This window comes from Caenorhabditis briggsae (genome assembly GCF_000004555.2).
Source record: "Caenorhabditis briggsae complete genome, chrV, whole genome shotgun sequence".
Taxonomy (NCBI): domain Eukaryota; kingdom Metazoa; phylum Nematoda; class Chromadorea; order Rhabditida; family Rhabditidae; genus Caenorhabditis; species Caenorhabditis briggsae.
The window spans coordinates 16,693,209-16,711,782 of record NC_013488.2 but is presented as its reverse complement, the minus strand read 5'-3'; the positions used below and the strand labels follow the sequence as shown (position 1 = coordinate 16,711,782).

At 35.7% G+C, this 18,574-nt stretch overlaps 8 protein-coding genes across 8 annotated transcripts in view; 6 read left to right on the top strand and 2 right to left on the bottom strand.

Moving 5' to 3' along the window:
- Nucleotides 1–571, top strand: part of CBG15908 — a gene marked incomplete at both ends in the record, with an annotated part of 1,368 nt that extends 797 nt beyond the window's left edge. Inside the window, 4 exons of the mRNA XM_045238373.1 lie at nucleotides 1–5; nucleotides 186–261; nucleotides 317–452; nucleotides 500–571. The exon at nucleotides 1–5 is cut by the window's left edge and continues 147 nt beyond it. Coding sequence (XP_045095845.1) covers nucleotides 1–5; nucleotides 186–261; nucleotides 317–452; nucleotides 500–571 — 289 coding nt within the window. The remainder of the gene's footprint in view (nucleotides 6–185; nucleotides 262–316; nucleotides 453–499) is intronic.
- Nucleotides 572–2,218: 1,647 nt separating this feature from the next.
- On the top strand, nucleotides 2,219–3,994 carry CBG15907 (the record flags this gene model as incomplete). The annotated part of the gene is made up of 8 exons (XM_045238372.1): nucleotides 2,219–2,276; nucleotides 2,323–2,435; nucleotides 2,491–2,597; nucleotides 2,691–2,803; nucleotides 2,850–2,956; nucleotides 2,991–3,232; nucleotides 3,277–3,444; nucleotides 3,802–3,994. The coding sequence occupies 8 exons, from the start codon at nucleotides 2,219–2,221 to the stop codon at nucleotides 3,992–3,994; spliced, it is 1,101 nt and encodes a 366-aa protein (XP_045095844.1).
- A 243-nt stretch (nucleotides 3,995–4,237) lies between these two features.
- Nucleotides 4,238–7,790, top strand: CBG15906 (the record flags this gene model as incomplete). Its single annotated transcript, XM_045238371.1, has 9 exons — nucleotides 4,238–4,298; nucleotides 4,347–4,459; nucleotides 4,818–4,924; nucleotides 5,099–5,211; nucleotides 5,256–5,805; nucleotides 6,120–6,232; nucleotides 6,555–7,035; nucleotides 7,136–7,456; nucleotides 7,601–7,790. The coding sequence occupies 9 exons, from the start codon at nucleotides 4,238–4,240 to the stop codon at nucleotides 7,788–7,790; spliced, it is 2,049 nt and encodes a 682-aa protein (XP_045095843.1).
- A 1,332-nt stretch (nucleotides 7,791–9,122) lies between these two features.
- CBG15905 lies at nucleotides 9,123–11,347 on the bottom strand (the record flags this gene model as incomplete). Its single annotated transcript, XM_045238370.1, has 5 exons — nucleotides 9,123–9,405; nucleotides 9,721–10,252; nucleotides 10,639–10,765; nucleotides 11,111–11,232; nucleotides 11,284–11,347. 5 exons carry the CDS (start codon nucleotides 11,345–11,347, stop codon nucleotides 9,123–9,125), a joined length of 1,128 nt encoding a protein of 375 aa, XP_045095842.1.
- A 1,850-nt stretch (nucleotides 11,348–13,197) lies between these two features.
- On the bottom strand, nucleotides 13,198–13,646 carry CBG15904 (the record flags this gene model as incomplete). The annotated part of the gene is made up of 2 exons (XM_002638196.1): nucleotides 13,198–13,463; nucleotides 13,628–13,646. 2 exons carry the CDS (start codon nucleotides 13,644–13,646, stop codon nucleotides 13,198–13,200), a joined length of 285 nt encoding a protein of 94 aa, XP_002638242.1.
- Nucleotides 13,647–14,145: 499 nt separating this feature from the next.
- On the top strand, nucleotides 14,146–14,349 carry CBG15903 (the record flags this gene model as incomplete). The annotated part of the gene is made up of 1 exon (XM_002638195.2): nucleotides 14,146–14,349. The coding sequence occupies one exon, from the start codon at nucleotides 14,146–14,148 to the stop codon at nucleotides 14,347–14,349; it is 204 nt and encodes a 67-aa protein (XP_002638241.2).
- A 1,262-nt stretch (nucleotides 14,350–15,611) lies between these two features.
- Cbr-srh-145 lies at nucleotides 15,612–15,920 on the top strand (the record flags this gene model as incomplete). The annotated part of the gene is made up of 2 exons (XM_045238369.1): nucleotides 15,612–15,787; nucleotides 15,842–15,920. 2 exons carry the CDS (start codon nucleotides 15,612–15,614, stop codon nucleotides 15,918–15,920), a joined length of 255 nt encoding a protein of 84 aa, XP_045095841.1.
- A 1,112-nt stretch (nucleotides 15,921–17,032) lies between these two features.
- Nucleotides 17,033–17,500, top strand: CBG27282 (the record flags this gene model as incomplete). Its single annotated transcript, XM_045238368.1, has 3 exons — nucleotides 17,033–17,208; nucleotides 17,263–17,405; nucleotides 17,457–17,500. The coding sequence occupies 3 exons, from the start codon at nucleotides 17,033–17,035 to the stop codon at nucleotides 17,498–17,500; spliced, it is 363 nt and encodes a 120-aa protein (XP_045099760.1).
- Between the last annotated feature and the right edge of the window lie 1,074 nt (nucleotides 17,501–18,574).

Below are 18,574 nucleotides of genomic sequence, written 5' to 3'. Positions count from 1 at the left end.
CCCACGTTTTATTGAATAGACAATACTGAAAATTCAAAAATTTTTGTGAGCCACGTGAATCTTTTGAATGTCCCAAAAGATGGACCGTTAAGTTTTTGGGAGCAACGTGTTTTTTCAACAAATATTTTTCCCAAAATTAAAACTTTTGAAAATCACTACTTGTTATATAATTGTTTGGTTTTCAGAAGAATTTCAAAATACCCTATATGACACTGAGCTTCTAATTCAACTTTGCTATTTGCTCAAGACCCAAGCTATTGAGTGAGTTATAAGTTTTCAACAAAAAAAATCAGTTTTAAAAATTTCCAATTTTCAGACCTACTGAAACAGATCCAGTTTTCCAAAAAATCGCAAACCTCAAAAAGCAAGAATTGGTCGATGAAGTTTTGGATTCAATTCCCGATTCGGATGTTAAAAGTTATATGAATAAAAGAATAAAAGAATTCAGACCGGTGAGATTTTTCAACTTCAAGAAATTTTAGAACTAGATTTTTTACAGTACACCTGCAAGCCACGCCCACAAATCTTCTTCAATTGGGATGACAATTTTTCGCATTTATACGATAATTAGAGTTAAAAAAAAATAAATCTTCACACACTCAAAGTTGAACGTCTCAAATCTAAACAGATACACTAAAACCTCCTCCTGTGGACCTGCTTCCATTGGGTTCTCTGGGATATTTTCTAGCTCTTCTTCTTAACCCTGTTCAAGTTCCGTTTTCCTTCTTTACAGAGCAGTTAATGTGCTCCTAGACTCCACCACTTTTGTCTCTGACAACTCAAGATTATCGTTCAAATTGTTTTCAGAATCGTAGTCTTTAATAAAAATGTCCCCGGGAGTCAGTTCTGGAAAAGGAATCCAAACTTCAGGAATCCAAACTTATCGAAATTGTTTTTATATCCGCATCTTCGATGTCCCTCTGGAAGGGAACGCTTTCAACTGATCGAAATCTTTTCTACATCCACCTCTTCGCTGATCTTTTTGATTTGGGAGTGGGACCTCCACGGGGTTTGCATATAACACCAATACGGTATTTGGTATCGTTTATTTGATGCTTCCTTCAGAAATCAAGAGTTTAGAGATGTAACGTGGAGCTGTTTTTTCAGCAAAACTAATTTTTGGAAGACGTTCGGCAATTCGGAATCTGGGAAGTTCTCAATGAACTGATAGTGAACTTTTTTGCATAAAATCACTCACCTAAAATTTACCTCTAACTTTTGCGAGAAGTGTTGAGGAGAATTAGTTAGAAATTTTAGAAATATTTTCTAGAGGTGAAAAAAGAATGGAAACATGCGTTTCTACAATTGAAAAGCTTTTGTTACAAAACTGATAAGCAACTCAAAACACATCATTTGTGAAATTTTGAGCATCAAAAATACATTTTCAGCTGAGTTATGGCAAAAATGCCGACACATACCTTTTGTGCTCTGAGCATCATAACTCGAGAGAACGACTTCCAAAACACTTCAAAACTTTTTTGATGCATATTTATACACTGAAAATTATTTTACATTTAAAATCAAAGCCAGAAAAAATTCTTAAAATTTTTTTTTGGATTCTCTGACCACTGCCACATCTGAAACTGCTCTGAAAATTCTGAAAATGAGAAATTAAAAAAAAAATCGATTTTTATGTTTTTGCATTTTACAGCTATTCTCATGCAAAATTTCAAGTCAATTGAGCAATTTTGAACAAAGTTGTGATAGTTCGAAGAAATTCTCCTCACCACTTCTCGCCACTGTATATTTTTCGGTTTTTTCGGCTTTTTGAACAGTCAAAACAGCCCCGAGGGGCGTTAACCGTCTGTTTTAGATTTAGTTTGAACCCAAAAAACGTTTCTTATGACGTGAAAACTCTTATCAGGAAAAACTTAAAGGTGGGGGGACAGGAGATTTTTCGTAGTTTTTTTGTAACTAGAGTATGCATTCTACCGTCACGGTGTACAACACTTAATGTCACTCTGCGTACAGCTGTCGTCCTCGCCTTTATGTATGCAAACGGGCGTGCGCTTTCTCTTTGCCCGCGTGGCTCAGTCGGTAGCGGCGCCGCACCCTCAATCATCGCCCTCACAAGTTCAACTCCTCGAGGGGCATCTTCGAACGGAATTTCGAGAACATTATTTTTTTCATGTCCCCCCCCCCCACCTTTAAGAATAATCCTTCACACAATTCATGTATATAAAAAACTTTGCCGTCTATTCTTTTCTTTTGGGAGAAAATGGTGACTATTCCTCTAATACTCCTCTCTCTGCTTTGTATCAGTGCTATCGTTCCAGGTAACTTTTTTTCACAAGTTTTCATAGTTTTATTCAATTTTTTTAGATTGTAAAAATGGAAAAATCGTATTCGATTCTACATCTCCCAAACCTTGGTACCCAGCAAACTTCTCTGTTCCCGGACCAGTTTTTCCAGCGAATTTCAATTGTGAATTCCAGGTGATTTTATTCAAAGTTCATAGGAAAAGTGATTTGAAATGTCGGGAATTTTCAGATAAAGGTTCCACAGGGTTGGTATGCTCGGGTCGAGCTTTCTCTGATTTCTCCAGATAACTCACAATCTTCTGCTGTCATTTTTGACCAATTGGACAGATCTGAAACGTAAATTTTTGTATTTTTCAACGAAATTCCGAAATTCTTTTATTAAAAACCGTAATCTTATGAAGCTTGCGAAGTTCGTGTGATTTTTTTCAGAGTTTTTTTCGCGGATCCAGAATACTTCTATTTTATTGCGAATGGTGGTAGAATCCAATTTTCTACTGATTCAAATGAAACCAACTTCGGATTTCAAATTTTTTGGCATGAGTGTAATCTATAAGTTTATAAAAAATTGTAAAGCTTAAAAGTTTTCAGACCAAAATTCTACATTATCTGTAGGTCGTGTCAATGCATCCGATACAGTGCCGTTGATCAGAATACCTGATGATGATGGATCAATGTTGATAAGCGCAGAGACTAAAGTGTCAGCAACAGTTCTAAGACCATCACGTGAAGCCATGGCTTTTATTCCAAGACTATGAGATTACAAAAAATATCAAAAGTTTCCAAGGAGAACATTGCAACAACAGAAATCTTTGTGGGAGTATCACATTGGATGCCACAAATGGACCAGCGGCTCTTCAGATTTACAATAAAGACGGTGTCGATGTTATTAGTGATTTAAGCGGATCCGGACAATTAGAAGTGTATATCGGAACTGCTTCCCAGAATAAGACGAATTTAGTAGCCACTTATCAGTAAGTATTGTTTTTTGTCTTCCGAAATGGAAATTGTCTTTCAGTGCCGGTGAAACAAGCTCAAGCCTGCCTCAAAAAGTGTTCGGTTACTTCAAGACATTTTTGTTGACTGATGGAAATGCTACAATAACATTCGATGACACATACACTAGAGAAGAAATGTACGGGTCCGTTGGAAGTACTGGATTTATATCATCAGATAACTATGGAACGTATACACTACAAAATTGCTATCTACATTGTTGAGTTATCCATTTAAATCGACTGTTAAGTTTCGATGGAGCGTGTCTTATATTGATTTAGTTGGGGACTCATGGCTTCAAGTTTATGGCGACCAGATTATTAACAACGAAAGATCTACATACGTTAAAGAGTGAGTGATTGTTCCAGAGTCTTACTTTGCTCTATTCGTTTGACCAATGTGAAAAATCAGACGTTTGCATAGGCTAGATAGAACTTTGGAACTAGTATTATGTAAAAGTACGATAAGTTCTGACATAAATTGTGCTCAAAAATTACGGAGCCTTGAAGAATCTATAAGTCAGAAACTACAAATCAATAAATTACAGTTATAACGCCTCCAATCCACCGCAGTTGAATTCATATGACGAGTTTATTGGAACATCAATGCCCGCTAATTTTGGAGATCGAGGTTTATGGAGCAAAGGAATGTTAATAAGATACGAAGTTGAGAAAAGTTCAAATTGCATTTTCATGTTCTTAAGTTTTGTTTTTGTCTTGATTGTAAACTTTGATTGTTGAGAATAAAAAATTGCTGAGGAATGGTTTTTTTTTCAATTATTCTCTTTTTTCTTACTTTTTGAACATATTTGGTGACCAGAAAAGCACCGAGGGGCGTTAGCCGCCTGATATAAATTTAATTGAAACCCATACAACGTTTTTTATGACATAACACTCTTATCAATAAAATTTTGAGGAGCAACTCTTCCGCACAATTTATATATAAAACATTGTTGCTGCCTTTTTTTTTTCATTTTCATAAAAATGGTGACAACAATTCTACTACTATTTTCTTTTTTGAATTTCATCAGTTCGATTGTTCCAGGTAATTTTTTCATTTTTAAAAATTACTTGTTGTGATCGAAACTTTTAGATTGCAAAAATGGAAAAATCATATTTGATCCTACATCTCTCGTTCATTTGTACCCAGAAAATTTCTCCGCTCCTGGACCAGTGTTTCCTGCGAATTTCAGTTGTGAATTTCAGGTGATTCTGTGGAACATACTCAGGGAATTTTGAGCAAGGGTCGGGCGCCCACTGATTTGGGTGAATTTGCTAGGTGGGCGAGACTCTGGCAAGGTTTGGCCAAGGTTTTGAGAAAAGAATATTAAAACTAAACGAGCGCGTGCCCTCGTTTTTTCGCGGTAAGCTTGCGGCATAAGATGGGCTTGATTTGGGCTAGACTAGGGCAAGGCTACGGCATGGTGTGAGCAAATTGCCCAGGTTTTGGGCATTTTGCCCATCAAATGGGCGCCCTTGCCCCCAACGGTAGGGGCAAGGCAGCCATTTCACGGCAAATTGCCTGAAATTCCCTGAGTAGTTTTTAAATACCTGAAATTTTCAGATAAATGTTCCAGAGGGTTGGTTTGCTCGGGTTGAGCTTTCACTAATTTCTCCTATCAACTCACAATCTTCTGCCGTAATTTTTGACCAATTGGACAGATCTGAAACGTAATTTTTAAACATTTTTGACTTGGATGTATCTCAGAAGAAAATATGTCAAGTGAAATCCGATGATTGGCCCAAACATGAAAATTCAAAGGCCCACAAAGTTTAGCCTCATGATACATAATTTTTATTATTTTTTACTTTAACTAAACCGAGTCCAATAAGCAACCTTTTCAGAGTTTTTCTCTCAGAATCAGACTATTTTTACTTCATTGCCAATGGTGGTAGAATCCAGTTTTCTACTGGTTCAAATGGAACCAAATTTGGGTTCATAGTTTTTTGGGATAAATGTAATTGATAGTTTAATGAAATCAGAAAAAATTGAAATTCTCAGACCCAACTTTTACTTATGCTGAAGGTCGTGTCAATGTATCCGATACTCAGCCATTCTTGACAATGGCTGCTCAGGGGGGATCAGTTTTAATAAAGGCAGAGACAATAGTGTCAGCAACTATTATGAGACCACAACAAGTTTACCAGTTGAAGTACACGAGAGGATTTATATTTTTCGATGGACCCGACTTTAATAATAATAATACAAGAAACCTCGGAACCGGACTCCAACTTTTGAACGGGAACACTCAATACGTCTCGTCTGGAAAATCGATGACAGTTTTGATTTTGGACGTTCCGCTTAATGAAATCCTATGGCTTGTATTCCTAGATTATGAGCTTACAAAAGGTATTAAAAGTTTCCAAGGAGCAGATTGCTACTCCGGTTTTTGTGAAAGTTTCAAATTGGATGCCACTAATGGACCAGCGGCGCTTCAAGTTTACAATAATTACGGCGTCAATGCGATTAGTGGTTTGAGCGGGTCTGGGCAGTTAGAAGTGTATATCGGAACTGCTTCCCAGAATAAGACGAATTTAGTAGCCACTTATCAGTAAGTATTGTTTTTTGTCTTCCGAAATGGAAATTGTCTTTCAGCGCCGGTGAAACAAGCTCAAGCCTGCCTCAAAAAGTGTTCGGTTACTTCAAGACATTTTTGTTGTCGGATGGAAATGCTACAATAACATTGAAATAATTTGAAACGAAAATTTTTGTTGTTGGAATTTTCATTTCTTAAAGGTGGGGGGGCAGGAGATTTGCATTCTACCGTAAAGATGTAACGACTGCGTACAGCTGTCGTCCTCACCCTGATGCTTACCTTCTCTTCGCTCGCGAGGGGGACTATTTAAACGGAAACGTTGTTTACAGAGTTTTTGTGGCGGATCCAGAATATTTTTACTTCATTGCCAATGGCGGTAGAATCGAATTTTCCACCTTTTCGAATGGAACCAAATTTGGATTCACTGTTTTATGGGATAAATGTAATCTACAGTACCAGTTAATTATTTATAGAGGGTTTATCAATGTATTTTGACCATTTTCAGAAGTCTCGTTGTTAAGTTTCCGATCGTTCGAAAATTTTGAATACTGTAGAACAGACCTAAATCGAAAACTTTGAATTCACCGAACTGTCCAACAGTGATTGAAAGCTTGACAGCCGTCCAGATTCCGGAAAATGATCAAAATGGTCGAAAATCCACTGGAAAACACTTTTTTGTATATCGTATTGACCGATACCATACTTTTTCATTTTCGGCCTAATCAATAGGCTCAAAAAAAATTGGCAAATCTCAAACATTTCAGACCCAACTTATTCTTTCGCGGAAGGTCGTGTCAATGTATCCGATACTCAGCCATTCTTGGCAGCTGCTGTAGGGGGATCAATTTTGATAAACGCAGAGACAAAAGTATCAGCAACGATTATGAAACCAGTGAATGATTATTATTTGAAGTACATGAGAGGATTTATATTTTTCGATGGACCCGACTTTAATAATAATAATACAAGAAACCTCGGAACCGGACTCCAACTTTTGAACGGGAACACTCAATACGTCTCGTCTGGAAATTCGATGACAGTTTTGATTTTGGACGTTCCGCTTAATGAAATCCTACGGCTTGTATTCCTAGATTATGAGCTTACAAAAAGTATTAAAAGTTTCCAAGGAGCAGATTGTTACTCCGGTTTTTGTGAAAGTTTCAAATTGGATGCCACCAATGGACCAGCGGCTCTTCAAGTTTACTATGATCAAACTGTGATTGGTGGTTTAAGCGGATCCGGGCAGTTAGAAGTGTAAATTGGAACTGCTTCACGGAATAAGACAAATTTAGTTGCCACTTATCAGTCGGTTTTTTTTGTTTTCGGAATCGAAAATGCCTTTCAGTGTTGGTGAAAACAATTCAAGTATGCCTCAGCTAGTTTTCGGTTATTTCAAGACGTTTTTGTTGACTGATGGAAACGCTACAATAACATTAAATGAAAATGTACGTCGTGATGAAATGTGGAAGACAGTTGGAAGCACAGGATTCATATCATCAGATAACTATGGAACATACACATTGCAAAATTGCCATGTAAAATTAATCAGTTCCCCACAAAATCCGACAGTTGAATTTCGATGGAGCATATCTCAAATTGATTTAGTTGGAGACTCATGGCTGCAAGTTTCTGGCAACATTCATGGATATTCTCCTTGGTCGAAATAGTGAGTGAATTTTCCGAAATCTTTGGACAAAGCAAAATTTCTTTAAAAAATTTAAAAAGTTATACTATTGAGTAATTCCCAATCTCCCTAGATACAAATTGAAGTTTTGTTCAGCGGTTACTTAAAACCTGGTCTAAATTACAGCTACAATGCTTCCAATCCACCAAAACTGAATTCTTATGAGGAATTTTATGGAACGGAAATGAATGTTTCTTACGATAATAGAAATTTATGGAGCAAAGGATTTTTGATGAGATACGAAATTGAGAAAAACTCGAATTGCATGTTTATGTTCTTAAGTTTCGTACTTGTCTTTATTGTGTACTTTGATTGATCAGCAGGAAAGAATGAAGTTGTACATTAATTTTAATCGAAACAAGAAAAATAAAATTATTATCTTTTTAATTCTGTCAAAAAAACAACTTTGTAGCTCTCCTAGAACACGAGATATAGTGATTTGAAGTTTTGAAGACGAGAGCCGCCGACAGCGAGAGACACTGCTTCTCTGGCACGCGACAAGAGAGACGCAGACAGCCAGAAAAATGGTTTTATCTCGGCTTCCAAAAGAGCTAGGAACTTGGTTTTTTGACGAAGGAAACACCCAAAATTCGGAAATTCGCACAAAAATATTTCATTTAAAAATAATTCAAATTAAACTAAAAAAACCAAAACTGCCACAAAAATGGTCCAAAAACTCTGACAAACAGCACTTTTCTCCACAGAGTACTGCATTAGAAATCCGGTATTTAGTGATATACTGTCAAAAATAACGTCCATTTCGGATGCATAAAACTGGACGTTTTGGTTAAGGCGTGGATAATTCGTAGAGTTGTATCTGAAAGTATGAAATCTAAATAAAATATTTGAGTTTTATGGAGGTGGGATATAAAAAAAAAATTGAAGATGTGTTAAAGCACTAGAAATGAGTTAAGGCACCAAAAATGCGTCAAGGCACAGAAACTGTGTCAACGCACCAACAACGCGTCATGGCTCCAACAATGAGTCTTGGCACAGAAAATGCGTCAAGGTACTAAAAATGCGATAAGGCACAAAATGCGCCTGGACTCCAAAGGCTGCAAAACTGGACAAGGCACCTGAAATGCGCCAAGAGACTAAAATAGGCCAAGACCCCAAAAATGCGTCATGGCACAGAAAATGCGCCGAGGGACTAGAAATGGGTCATGGCACCAAAAATTCGTCAAGGTTCACAAACGCGCAATGGCACAGAAAACGTGGCAATGCACCAAAACGACACAAGGCTCAAAAAATGCGGTAATGCTCCAAAACTGCGTCAAATAAAGAAAAATTAGTCGAGGCACAGAAAATGCGTCATCTCACCGAAAACGCGTCAAGGGACTGAAAATGCGTCCATAAACTGGACATTGGCTCAAGGCACCAAAAATCAGTCAAAGCACCTAAAACGCATCGATGCAGTAAAATTCATTAAGACACAGAAAATACGTTATGACACGGAAAATGCGTCAATGCACTGAAAACATGTCAAGACACCGAAAACGCGTCACGGCACCCATATTAGGTCAAGGAAAGGAAATCCTTCAAGGCACCGGAAATGCGTCAAAGTACGGAAACGCGCTAAAGAACTAAAAACCCCATTCATAAAGGTTTTGGTCTGAAAATCTTGTTTAAAATTACAAATTGGAAAAACTCACTTTTGTCTGAACGTTACTTGCTGGTCATTCCTCCCGACAACCTCCAAACTGTCCCATGTTTTTAAATCCACCGATTTTACCGAATATTGAAATTTCGCATTTCCCGGGGCATACATTTTAGTGACAACATCTTGAATTTTCCAACTAGTACCGTACTCGGCAGAAGTTATAATTCCTTTTCTTCCATAATCAATATTCAGAGAATATGCATCAGAATTGGTTTGAGAAATTGTGCAATTACCAGATTCCATCACAAAAGTTGTGAACCATCCTTGAATACTTGTGGAAGTGATAAGTGATTATCAGCTGTGAGACTGGAAACTTTTTTTGGTTTTACTTCTTTTCAGGTAACCGAATTTTCTGGTTTCTGTAGAAAACTAAAAAATTGTTGTTCAAATCAAAATGCACACTCTATACGTGCATTTTGAGATCAATTATCTCGGTTCCTATGAGAGATATCAACAATCTGTCAACTGATAAATTATTGGTGATATTATAATAAACAAATTATCAGTAGTAAATGTTTTGATATCTCTAATAGAAACCGAAACGAATGAGCTTAAAGATTCTTGTTCGGTTATTTTGAAAACTTACTCATAACTTGCAATCAAATTCCGCTTCTCCGGAGTCAAATTCCCGGCATAAACATCCAATTTTCCGAAACCTGTCATTTTCTGAAGGATGTATTGACTCTTCCCATTGTCCACTTGAAACACTGATCTTCCTTTCGATGCATCGATCTTCATTTCTGAACAGATAGCATCGCATTGAATAGCTTCGAATCTCTTGATTCCGTTCATATTGTAAAAATCGTTGAATAAAAGCAGAGGATTGGATCCAGAGTTGCCGAGAATCAATACAGTAAGAAAATTGCCTTTCGACACAAATTGCGTGTTTCCGTTTAACAATTGTAATCCGGTGCCGAGACATGGAGATGTGAAATTTGGACCGTCCAAATAGATGATTCCTCTTAGATACTGGGTTTTGTAGCGGTTGACCGGTAAGATAGTGGCTGAAACTCTGGTTTCAGCTTCCACGACAATCGGTTTGTTTCCATACAGGTCATAGGAAAAAGGTACAGCTTCAGACTTTGAAACGTGGTATTTATGAGCATAGGTAGGGTTATCTGAAATTTAGAAAATTTAAACAGTCTAAAAAACTAAAAAGTTCTGAGAATCCTATTAGAGAAATCCGGGGAAAATTTTGAATATATCTTTTTTTTTTTTGAATACTTTTGACAAAATTCAAAAAATATCTGAAAAATTGGAAATATAAAAAATTTTCGAATTTTCACATTCTGAACCATTTCAGAAAAATTTCGAAAACCATCAAATTATCGAGATTTGAGATTGGAGATTTGAGATTTGAGAAAGAAAGTGACTGCCGTTGAATTTTTCTTAATTTCAATTAATTAATGAAATTCGAAAGATTTTCTATTTTTAGAAATTTTTGAAGATTTACTCAATTTTGAAATTGTGAATAATTTTTTCTAGTAGCAAATCAAAAAAGTACCGTATTGCTTCCAAAGAACAGAAAATCCAAAATTCGCCGAAGTCACTCCAGTGGACAATTTCAATTTTCCTCCATTTGCGATAAAATAGAAAAACTCAGAGTTGGAACTTGAAGTTCTGGAATTTTTCTGATACATTTCTTTTCAAAAATTTTCAAACCAAACGTTTCAACTCTTCCCATTTGATCAATAACTTGCACAGTTGTAGAAGAAACAGTCAATTGGATTTCAGCAAACCATCCTTGTGGTACATTTATCTCGAAATGTGAAATTTTAACATTTTAAATTCAGAAATTCAGAAATTCAGAAATTCAGAAATTCAGAAATTCAGAAATTCAGAAATTCAGAAATTCAGAAATTCAGAAATTCAGAAATTCAGAAATTCAGAAATTCAGAAATTCAGAAATTCAGAAATTCAGAAATTCAGAAATTCAGAAATTCAAAAATTTGGAAAATCGGAATTTTGATAATCACCTGATACGTGCAATTATAATTGTTGGGGTAAAGCGGTGCATTATTAGTAAAATTCCTTGGGTACCAGGTTACTGTAGATCTGTCTAGTGGGGGATCGAAAATGATTGTTCCGGATTTGCAGTCTGAAAAAAAATTGAAAAAATCTGAAAATCTAAAATTCGAAAAAAACATACCTGGTACAACGGCACCAATCAATTGCACCCAAGAAATGAAAACTAAAAATAATAATTTCAACATTTCTCGTCTTCCAACAAGAGAAAAAGATGATAAGACAGTTTTATAGACAAATTTTTCAGCTTGATGATGGTTTCAGATTATCAAATTGATAAGAGAAACAAAAATGTACGTCACTGAGAACGATTTTTTGAGGTCAAAAAACCGATGTGATTCATTGGCGGAGTTATACATGATTACTAAAACCTTTAAATTCGGAAAAAAAAGTAGTGAGTCATTTTTCAACAAAATTTGGAGTTTGAAGTTTCAGGGAAAAAGGATAATTTGAGAATTCAGAAACTTTCCAAGATTCAAAACTCAAAACTCTCCAAAAACTTTTTTTTTTCGAAATTCTCGAAAATCTAGAACTGTTCAAAAATGGAAAAAAAAATTCTTCAATTTTCAAAAACTAATTTGAAAATTCTCCAAAAAGTTTACTTTCCTTAAAACTTGTATGAAAATGCTAAAAATAACTGAAATTTTTGAGAAAAAAAATAACAAAAAATTGTCTTCATTAGTCTCGGAAATTGTCAAATTTTTTGAAAATATCTGGAAAGTAAAAAAAAAGGAAAATTAATTTTTCCCGACTTTTTTCACATTCCATTTTCTCTAGTTTGATTCCCATACAAAGATTTTCTCTTCTTAAAGGTGGGGGGACATGAAAAAAATAATGTTCTCGAAATTTCGTTTAAATATGCCTCTCGAGGAGTTGAACGTGTGGGACGAGGATTGAGGGTGCGGCGCCGCTACCGACTGAGCTACACGGGCAAAGAGAAAGCGGTCGCCCGATTGCATACATAAAGGCGAGGACGACAACTGTACGCAGAGTGACATTAAGCGTTGTACACCGTCACGGTAGAATGCATACTCTGGCCCCAAAAATCCCCCGTAAAATCTCCTGCCCCCCCCCCCCCCACCTTTAAAGGTGGGGGGACAGGAGATTTTTCGTAGTTTTTTTGTAGTTAGAGTACCGTCACGGTGTACAACGCTTAATGTCACTCTGCGTGCAGCTGTCGTCCTCGCCTTTATGTCTGCAATCGGGCGGGCGCTTTCTCTTTGCCCGCGTGGCTCAGTCGGTAGCGGTGCAGCACCCTCAATCATCGCCCTCACAAGTTCAACTCCTCGAGGGGCATCTTTGAACGGAATTTCGAGAACATTATTTTTTTCATGTCCCCCCACCTTTAATGTTTGATCATCCATGAAAAACCAAGCGTTCACTATATTATTTGTATGTACAGTGGGAAATCAAAAAATGATCCTTTTTGGTACTATTCAAACTATACTTTTTTCAAAAAGCTTCTGTATTTTTATTTGTTCAAACGCTATTTTCAAATGGGTCAGTTTCCATATAGAAGTGATTGGATTTTCTTGGAAAAATATCATCAGCTTCTTCTTGTTCATATTTCTATTAAAATGTTTTCTCTATTTTTCTCTTGGCTCTCCTACTTGGCTCCGCAGAAATGTGTGGAAACTCGGTTCAAAGCATTGAAAAAAAGTTATTTGAGGAGGAAAACTGTTCACGGACCAAAGGGACAAATCTCAAATTAAAGATTACTCCCAATTCTAGATCCTGTGACGATGCTATAGCGTAAAAAATAACAGTTTGAATGGAATTGGAAAAAAAAACATTCCAGAATCGCAACGGACGCCCAGAAAAAACTTGTCACAACTGCTTTTAAAAGTGCCACGTTTAATGAAGGTTCCTGCGAACTAAAATTCTGTCACTGGCTTGAACTAATTTATTATTGTTTGTTTATTTATTTATTCTGGGCTACAAAAAATGAATTGGTTTTGAGAAATAAAATTATTTATACTTCTTTTCCGAATTCACGTTAACCATTCATTTTCAAGTTAAAAAACCCCTTAGAAATAGCTCAATCAATCAAATAAAATTCCTCTTTCTTCTTCTGATTCTCCAAATGAATCGCATATTTCTTTTGATCCTCCTCCGATTGGCTTTTCATGAATTTCTTGTTCTCCATGAACATTTTACACACAGCTTCAATGGCATCTTGGAAATTCGGAGATAGTCCGTAGTTTTTCTCGAAATTCACATAGGCGGTCCCTCCGACATTCATCAGACCAGCAATGCATTTTTCGGATAAACCAGCTTTTTGAAGTTCGGCACGGTAATCGGCACCTGGAAGTTTTTTGAAGGTGTGCAAAGTATTGAAAATTGGATCAAATTAGTCAAAAAGATCTCAGAATTGCTGGAACTTTTTTTTTGAAAATTGCCAAAAATAGCGCTAAACCATTCAAAAATGAAAAATTGTAATAATTAAATTTTTTTGAAAATTAACTCACCAGTAGGACGAGTAGCCATTTCTTTCTATCAGAATAGCTCAAATTCAATAGATTTTGAAAATCCTCATCGTTTTTGAACTCAAAAAAACCGTGTGTTATGTCTACATTTGTGTGTTATGTCTACATTTCTTTGCGTCTCTCATTTCTTTTCTCTGACTATTTTTATGATTTTGTGTGTGATGCGCAGAAAACACAAAATCACAACACACGAGGTCATGGTTTTTTAGTATAAAAATGACGAAAATCTTTTTGAAAACTATTGAATCTGAGTCATTCTGATAAGTCGATATGTCTGCTCGTCCAACTGGTAAGTTGAATTTTTTTAGTTTCAATATATTTTGAAAATATTGTCATTTTTTGACAATTGTTGAACCATTTTGCAACAAATTTTAGCAGCTTTTTTGACATTATTTTCATATTCAAAAATACATCATTTTCCAATCTGAATAACTTCCAGGTGCCGATTACCGTGCCGAACTTCAAAAGCTGGTTTATCCGAAAAATGCATTGATGGCCTAATGAATGTCGGAGGGACCGCCTATGTGAATTTCGAGAAAAACTACGGACTATCTCCGAATTTCCAAGATGCCATTAAAGCTGTGTGTAAAATGTTCATGGAGAACAAGAAATTCATGAAAAGCCAATCGGAGGAGGATCAAAAGAAATATGCGATTCATATGGAGAATCAGAGGAAGAAAGAGGAATTTTATTTGATTGATTGAGCTATTTCTAAGGGGTTTTTTAACTTGAAAATAAATTGTTGACATTAATATTTAAAGAAAAACTTTGGGACTTTGGAATATTCAGAAATTTCGAAAATTCATTTTTTCAAGTATTTTTTTTTTTGAAAGAACAACAACAGAAATTAGAATTTTCAGCAGAAAAACGGTTATACAGGGTGCGGCAAAAGTTCTGCAACCGAAGTGTGACGCAAGCTGGCGCACGCTAATCTCGCTTTTCGTGCATTAATTTCATGTTCAGATTTTTCCTCGTTTCTTCATCACATGTTCCTACCTCAGTTTTTACGAAAATTGCACTACTTTCTGTACGCCTCCTTTGATGTTTTTCCTGAACTTCTGGCACAATCGCTGTCATTGAAGAGACACTGTTCAGCTTAGAGGCAAAACTCAATTCTAAAATTTTTTATGTGTAGTCCCAATGTCCTTGGCTATCTAACAGTAACAGTCAGTTGATTCTCTAGGCAGCCAATCCTCAGTTTTCTCGGTACACTGAAAACTACTTTGGTGAAAATCATACTGCCTAAATCATGATCTAACTTTGCATAGCGAATTCAGACTTCCTAAAAAGATATAGCGCCTGCTGTGACGGCAAAACATGTTCAGCAGGAGTCCCAAGCCAATTTTGCAAATTTGATCCCCGAAAATGAATGGTCTGTCTCGAGTCAGATCACAATTCGATGAGGATTTTCGTGCAAGGTAAGCACGTGTTCAAATTTGTTTTAAAACAATTTTCGATGCTCTCAAAAATATTCCTTCCGCGGGATAGACTATTCAGACAGCCCTCGTGCCAGCATAAACGCAACCCGAAGAAGTTGAACCCCGTCATTAAAAACAGAGCTGCCAGAAACAAACAACAATGATTCAATTTCGTCACAAATCTTTTTGAGAAAGTTCTGTTAAAATTTGACCCGGATTGGACTATTTTCCGAGAAGTTATGATGTATTCTTTTGGTTGCAGAACTTTTGCCGCGCCCTGTAGACGGATTAAAAATGGAACAGCTGAATATGAAAAAAATATATTCCAGCTGGTATGAAAAGCAGATTTTACCAGTTTCTGTCTGACTGAAAATCGAATTTTTCCTGTCATTTCCTTTTCAGAAATGGAATAATCAAATTCAGCGTTCACAAAATTACATCAATGTGAAAGTTAGTCATAATAAAAAAGTGTCAGCAGGTGAAAATTGGCATCACTTTCCAATAAAATCAAGCTTAATCTCATATTTTTTAATTACTCCTTTCAGAAAATGTCATGTAACTTTCGAGGCAGTTTTCTAGAATCTGATGAGTTCTATGCGACTTCTTTACATTTTCTTTCCATTTTACAAGCTCCTATCCACATTTTTGGTATTTATATCATTTTGAAAAAGACTCCAAAATCCATGGAAAAAGTGAAATTCCCAATTCTTCTGCTGCATTTGATGTTAGTTTTCTTGATAGTTTTAGAACTTCGAATATTGGTTCTAAAAGTTTCCAGATGTGTCTGGTGTGATTTTTTTGTTTCGATTTTGGCGACACCAGTTTTTTGTTTCCTGCTATTGCTGGATATGTGTTAGGGATACTGGATTATATCACGCCCGCATGGCTTGCTTGTTACATGGGCTTTGTTTCACTTGGATGTGAGTTTCACACACACTATTTTTAAAGTTCCTGATTCTCTTGGAATCACCACATTCGGATTCCTCCTAATAATGAATATTTTCAGTCATTGGTCCGTCACTAATATTAGTATTTGAAAACCGTTATAACTTTTTGGTCCGCAAAGATTCCGAGTCTTCAAATCGTAGATTGAAACGAGTTCTTCATATCTTCTTCAATTTTCTATTCATCATTCTAATAATGGTTCCTCCATTCAAAAATCCTATTGATATTCCTAAATTTAGGGAAATCATCCATCAAGAACTTCCCTGTCTCCCCGAAAGAACAATTCAGCATCCTCGACTTTATTACCTGAATACCTATCCTCTAACTTTTTTTATTTGTCTATTCCTGGAAATCCTCATCCCTGTCACTCAAATTTTAATATTCTTCTTTGCCACCATGTCTTATCTCTCCAAAACACAAAACTATCGTTCCTCAAGAACCACTCAACTCCAAAATCAATTCTTCAAAGCAATGTGTATTCAAATATGTCTTCCTTTCACTGTCATCGTAGTTTCCGCAGTTTATTTCCTTTTTCTTTTTGCAACAGGTCATTTTGATTTGTTATTGACTTTTATCTGTATGATTTTCATGACTTCTCATGGTGCATTTTCTACTGTAGTTATGCTCATTGTACATGAGCCATATCGAATTGTCACGTTGCAAATTTTGAGAATTCGAAGGATTAATATACCTATTTCTGCGAAAACTAACCACATAAATTGTTGAAGTACATACATTTTCATAATAATTTATTTTTTTGTTTCGATTTTTACAATATTACTTTTATTAACTAATCTTTAAAGGTGGGGGGACGCAAAAAATTCTGACTTGCAACCTTCCAATAATTCAAAAATGAAGCTTTCCTACTTGCTTTTTAAATATTAAGAACTCTTATTTAGCTGCTAGAATAACTGAATCAACATGAAAGTTAGTCACAATAAAAACTTGAAAACAGGTGACATTTGGCATCTATTTTCCAAAAAATCGATGTAGATGTAATACTTCTACGTTATTCTTACCACAAATGTCTTGTAACTATCGAGGCAGTTTTCTAGAATCGGATGAGTTCTATGCAACTTCTTTACATATTTTATCAATTTTACAAGCTCCAATTCACATTTTTGGTATTTATATCATTTTGAAAAATACTCCAAAATCTATGGAAAAAGTGAAATTCTCGATTCTTCTGTTGCATTTGATGTTAGTTTTCTCGATGATTTTTGAAATAGATAATTCTGTTTGAAAAGTTTCCAGATGTGCTTGGTGTGATTTTTTCGTTTCAATCATATCCACTCCCGTTTTTCTATTTCCTGCCAGTGCTGGATACGTATTGGGCATACTGTACTATGTTATGGCCACATGGCTTCTCTGTTACATGGGATTTGTTTCGATAGGTTGTGAGTTTTTGAAAATTGGTTTAAATATGTCTTCAAAATGAGCGTTTTCAGTCGTCGGCCCCGTCACTAATGTTGGTATTCGAGAACCGTTATAACTTTTTGGTCCGCAAAGATTCCGAATCTTTAAATCGTAAATTGAAACGAGTTTTTTATATCTCCATCAATTTCCTATATATCATTCTGGTTCCGGTTTTTATATTTCGAAACCCTATTGATATTCCTAATTTTTGTGAAATCGTCCATCACGATTTCCCCTGTCTTCCTGAAAAAATAATTCAACATCCGCGGCTTTATTATTTGAATACTGATTCTTTAACTGTTTTTGTGTGTCTGTTCCTTGAAATTCTAATCCATTTCTCCCAAATTTTAATTTTCTTCTTGGCCACCACTTTTCACCTTTACAAAAACTCCAAATCTCGTTCCTCAAGAACCACTCAACTCCAGAATCAATTTTTCAAAGCAATGTGTATTCAAATATGTCTTCCTTTCACTGTCATCGTAGTTCCCGCAGTTTATTTCCTTTTTCTTTTTGCAACAGGTCATTTTGATTTAGTACTGAATTATTTCTGTATGATTTTCATGACTTCTCATGGTGCATTTTCTACTGTAGTTATGCTCATTGTACATGAGCCATATCGAATTGCCACGTTGCAAGTTTTAAGGATTAAAAAAATAAGATCACCAAAGCCTGTTAGGATTTGTTATGTGAGATGTTGAATTGTATATATTTTTCTATAAATATTTCTGTTCATTTTTTGTAACTTTTCGATTTCAATTCATCTGTCATTCGTCATCGACGGACGATTGACGGACCAGGTTTTTGCTCGGGAAGGAACATTTCACAGATCAAATATTTTCCATTTTTCCTCTTTTTTTGCAGAATGAGTTTTGATTTTCATGAACCAAGGTATTTTCAATTGTTTTCTTTCAAACCAAAGTCTGAAAGTTCACAAGTCATCTGCCAATATTGAGAGGCAGGTGATATTGCAAATTATTATGGTGGTGAACAAATTAGTTTGTTGGACTTATTATTCAGCTAGGTAAAAAAATCGGGGTTATTCAGCTAGGTAAAAAACCTGGTTTTTTACCTGGCAAAAAAGGTAAACAACCTAGTTGTTTACCTTTTTTGCTAGGTTGTTTACCTTTTTGCCGGTAAAAAAACCAGGTTT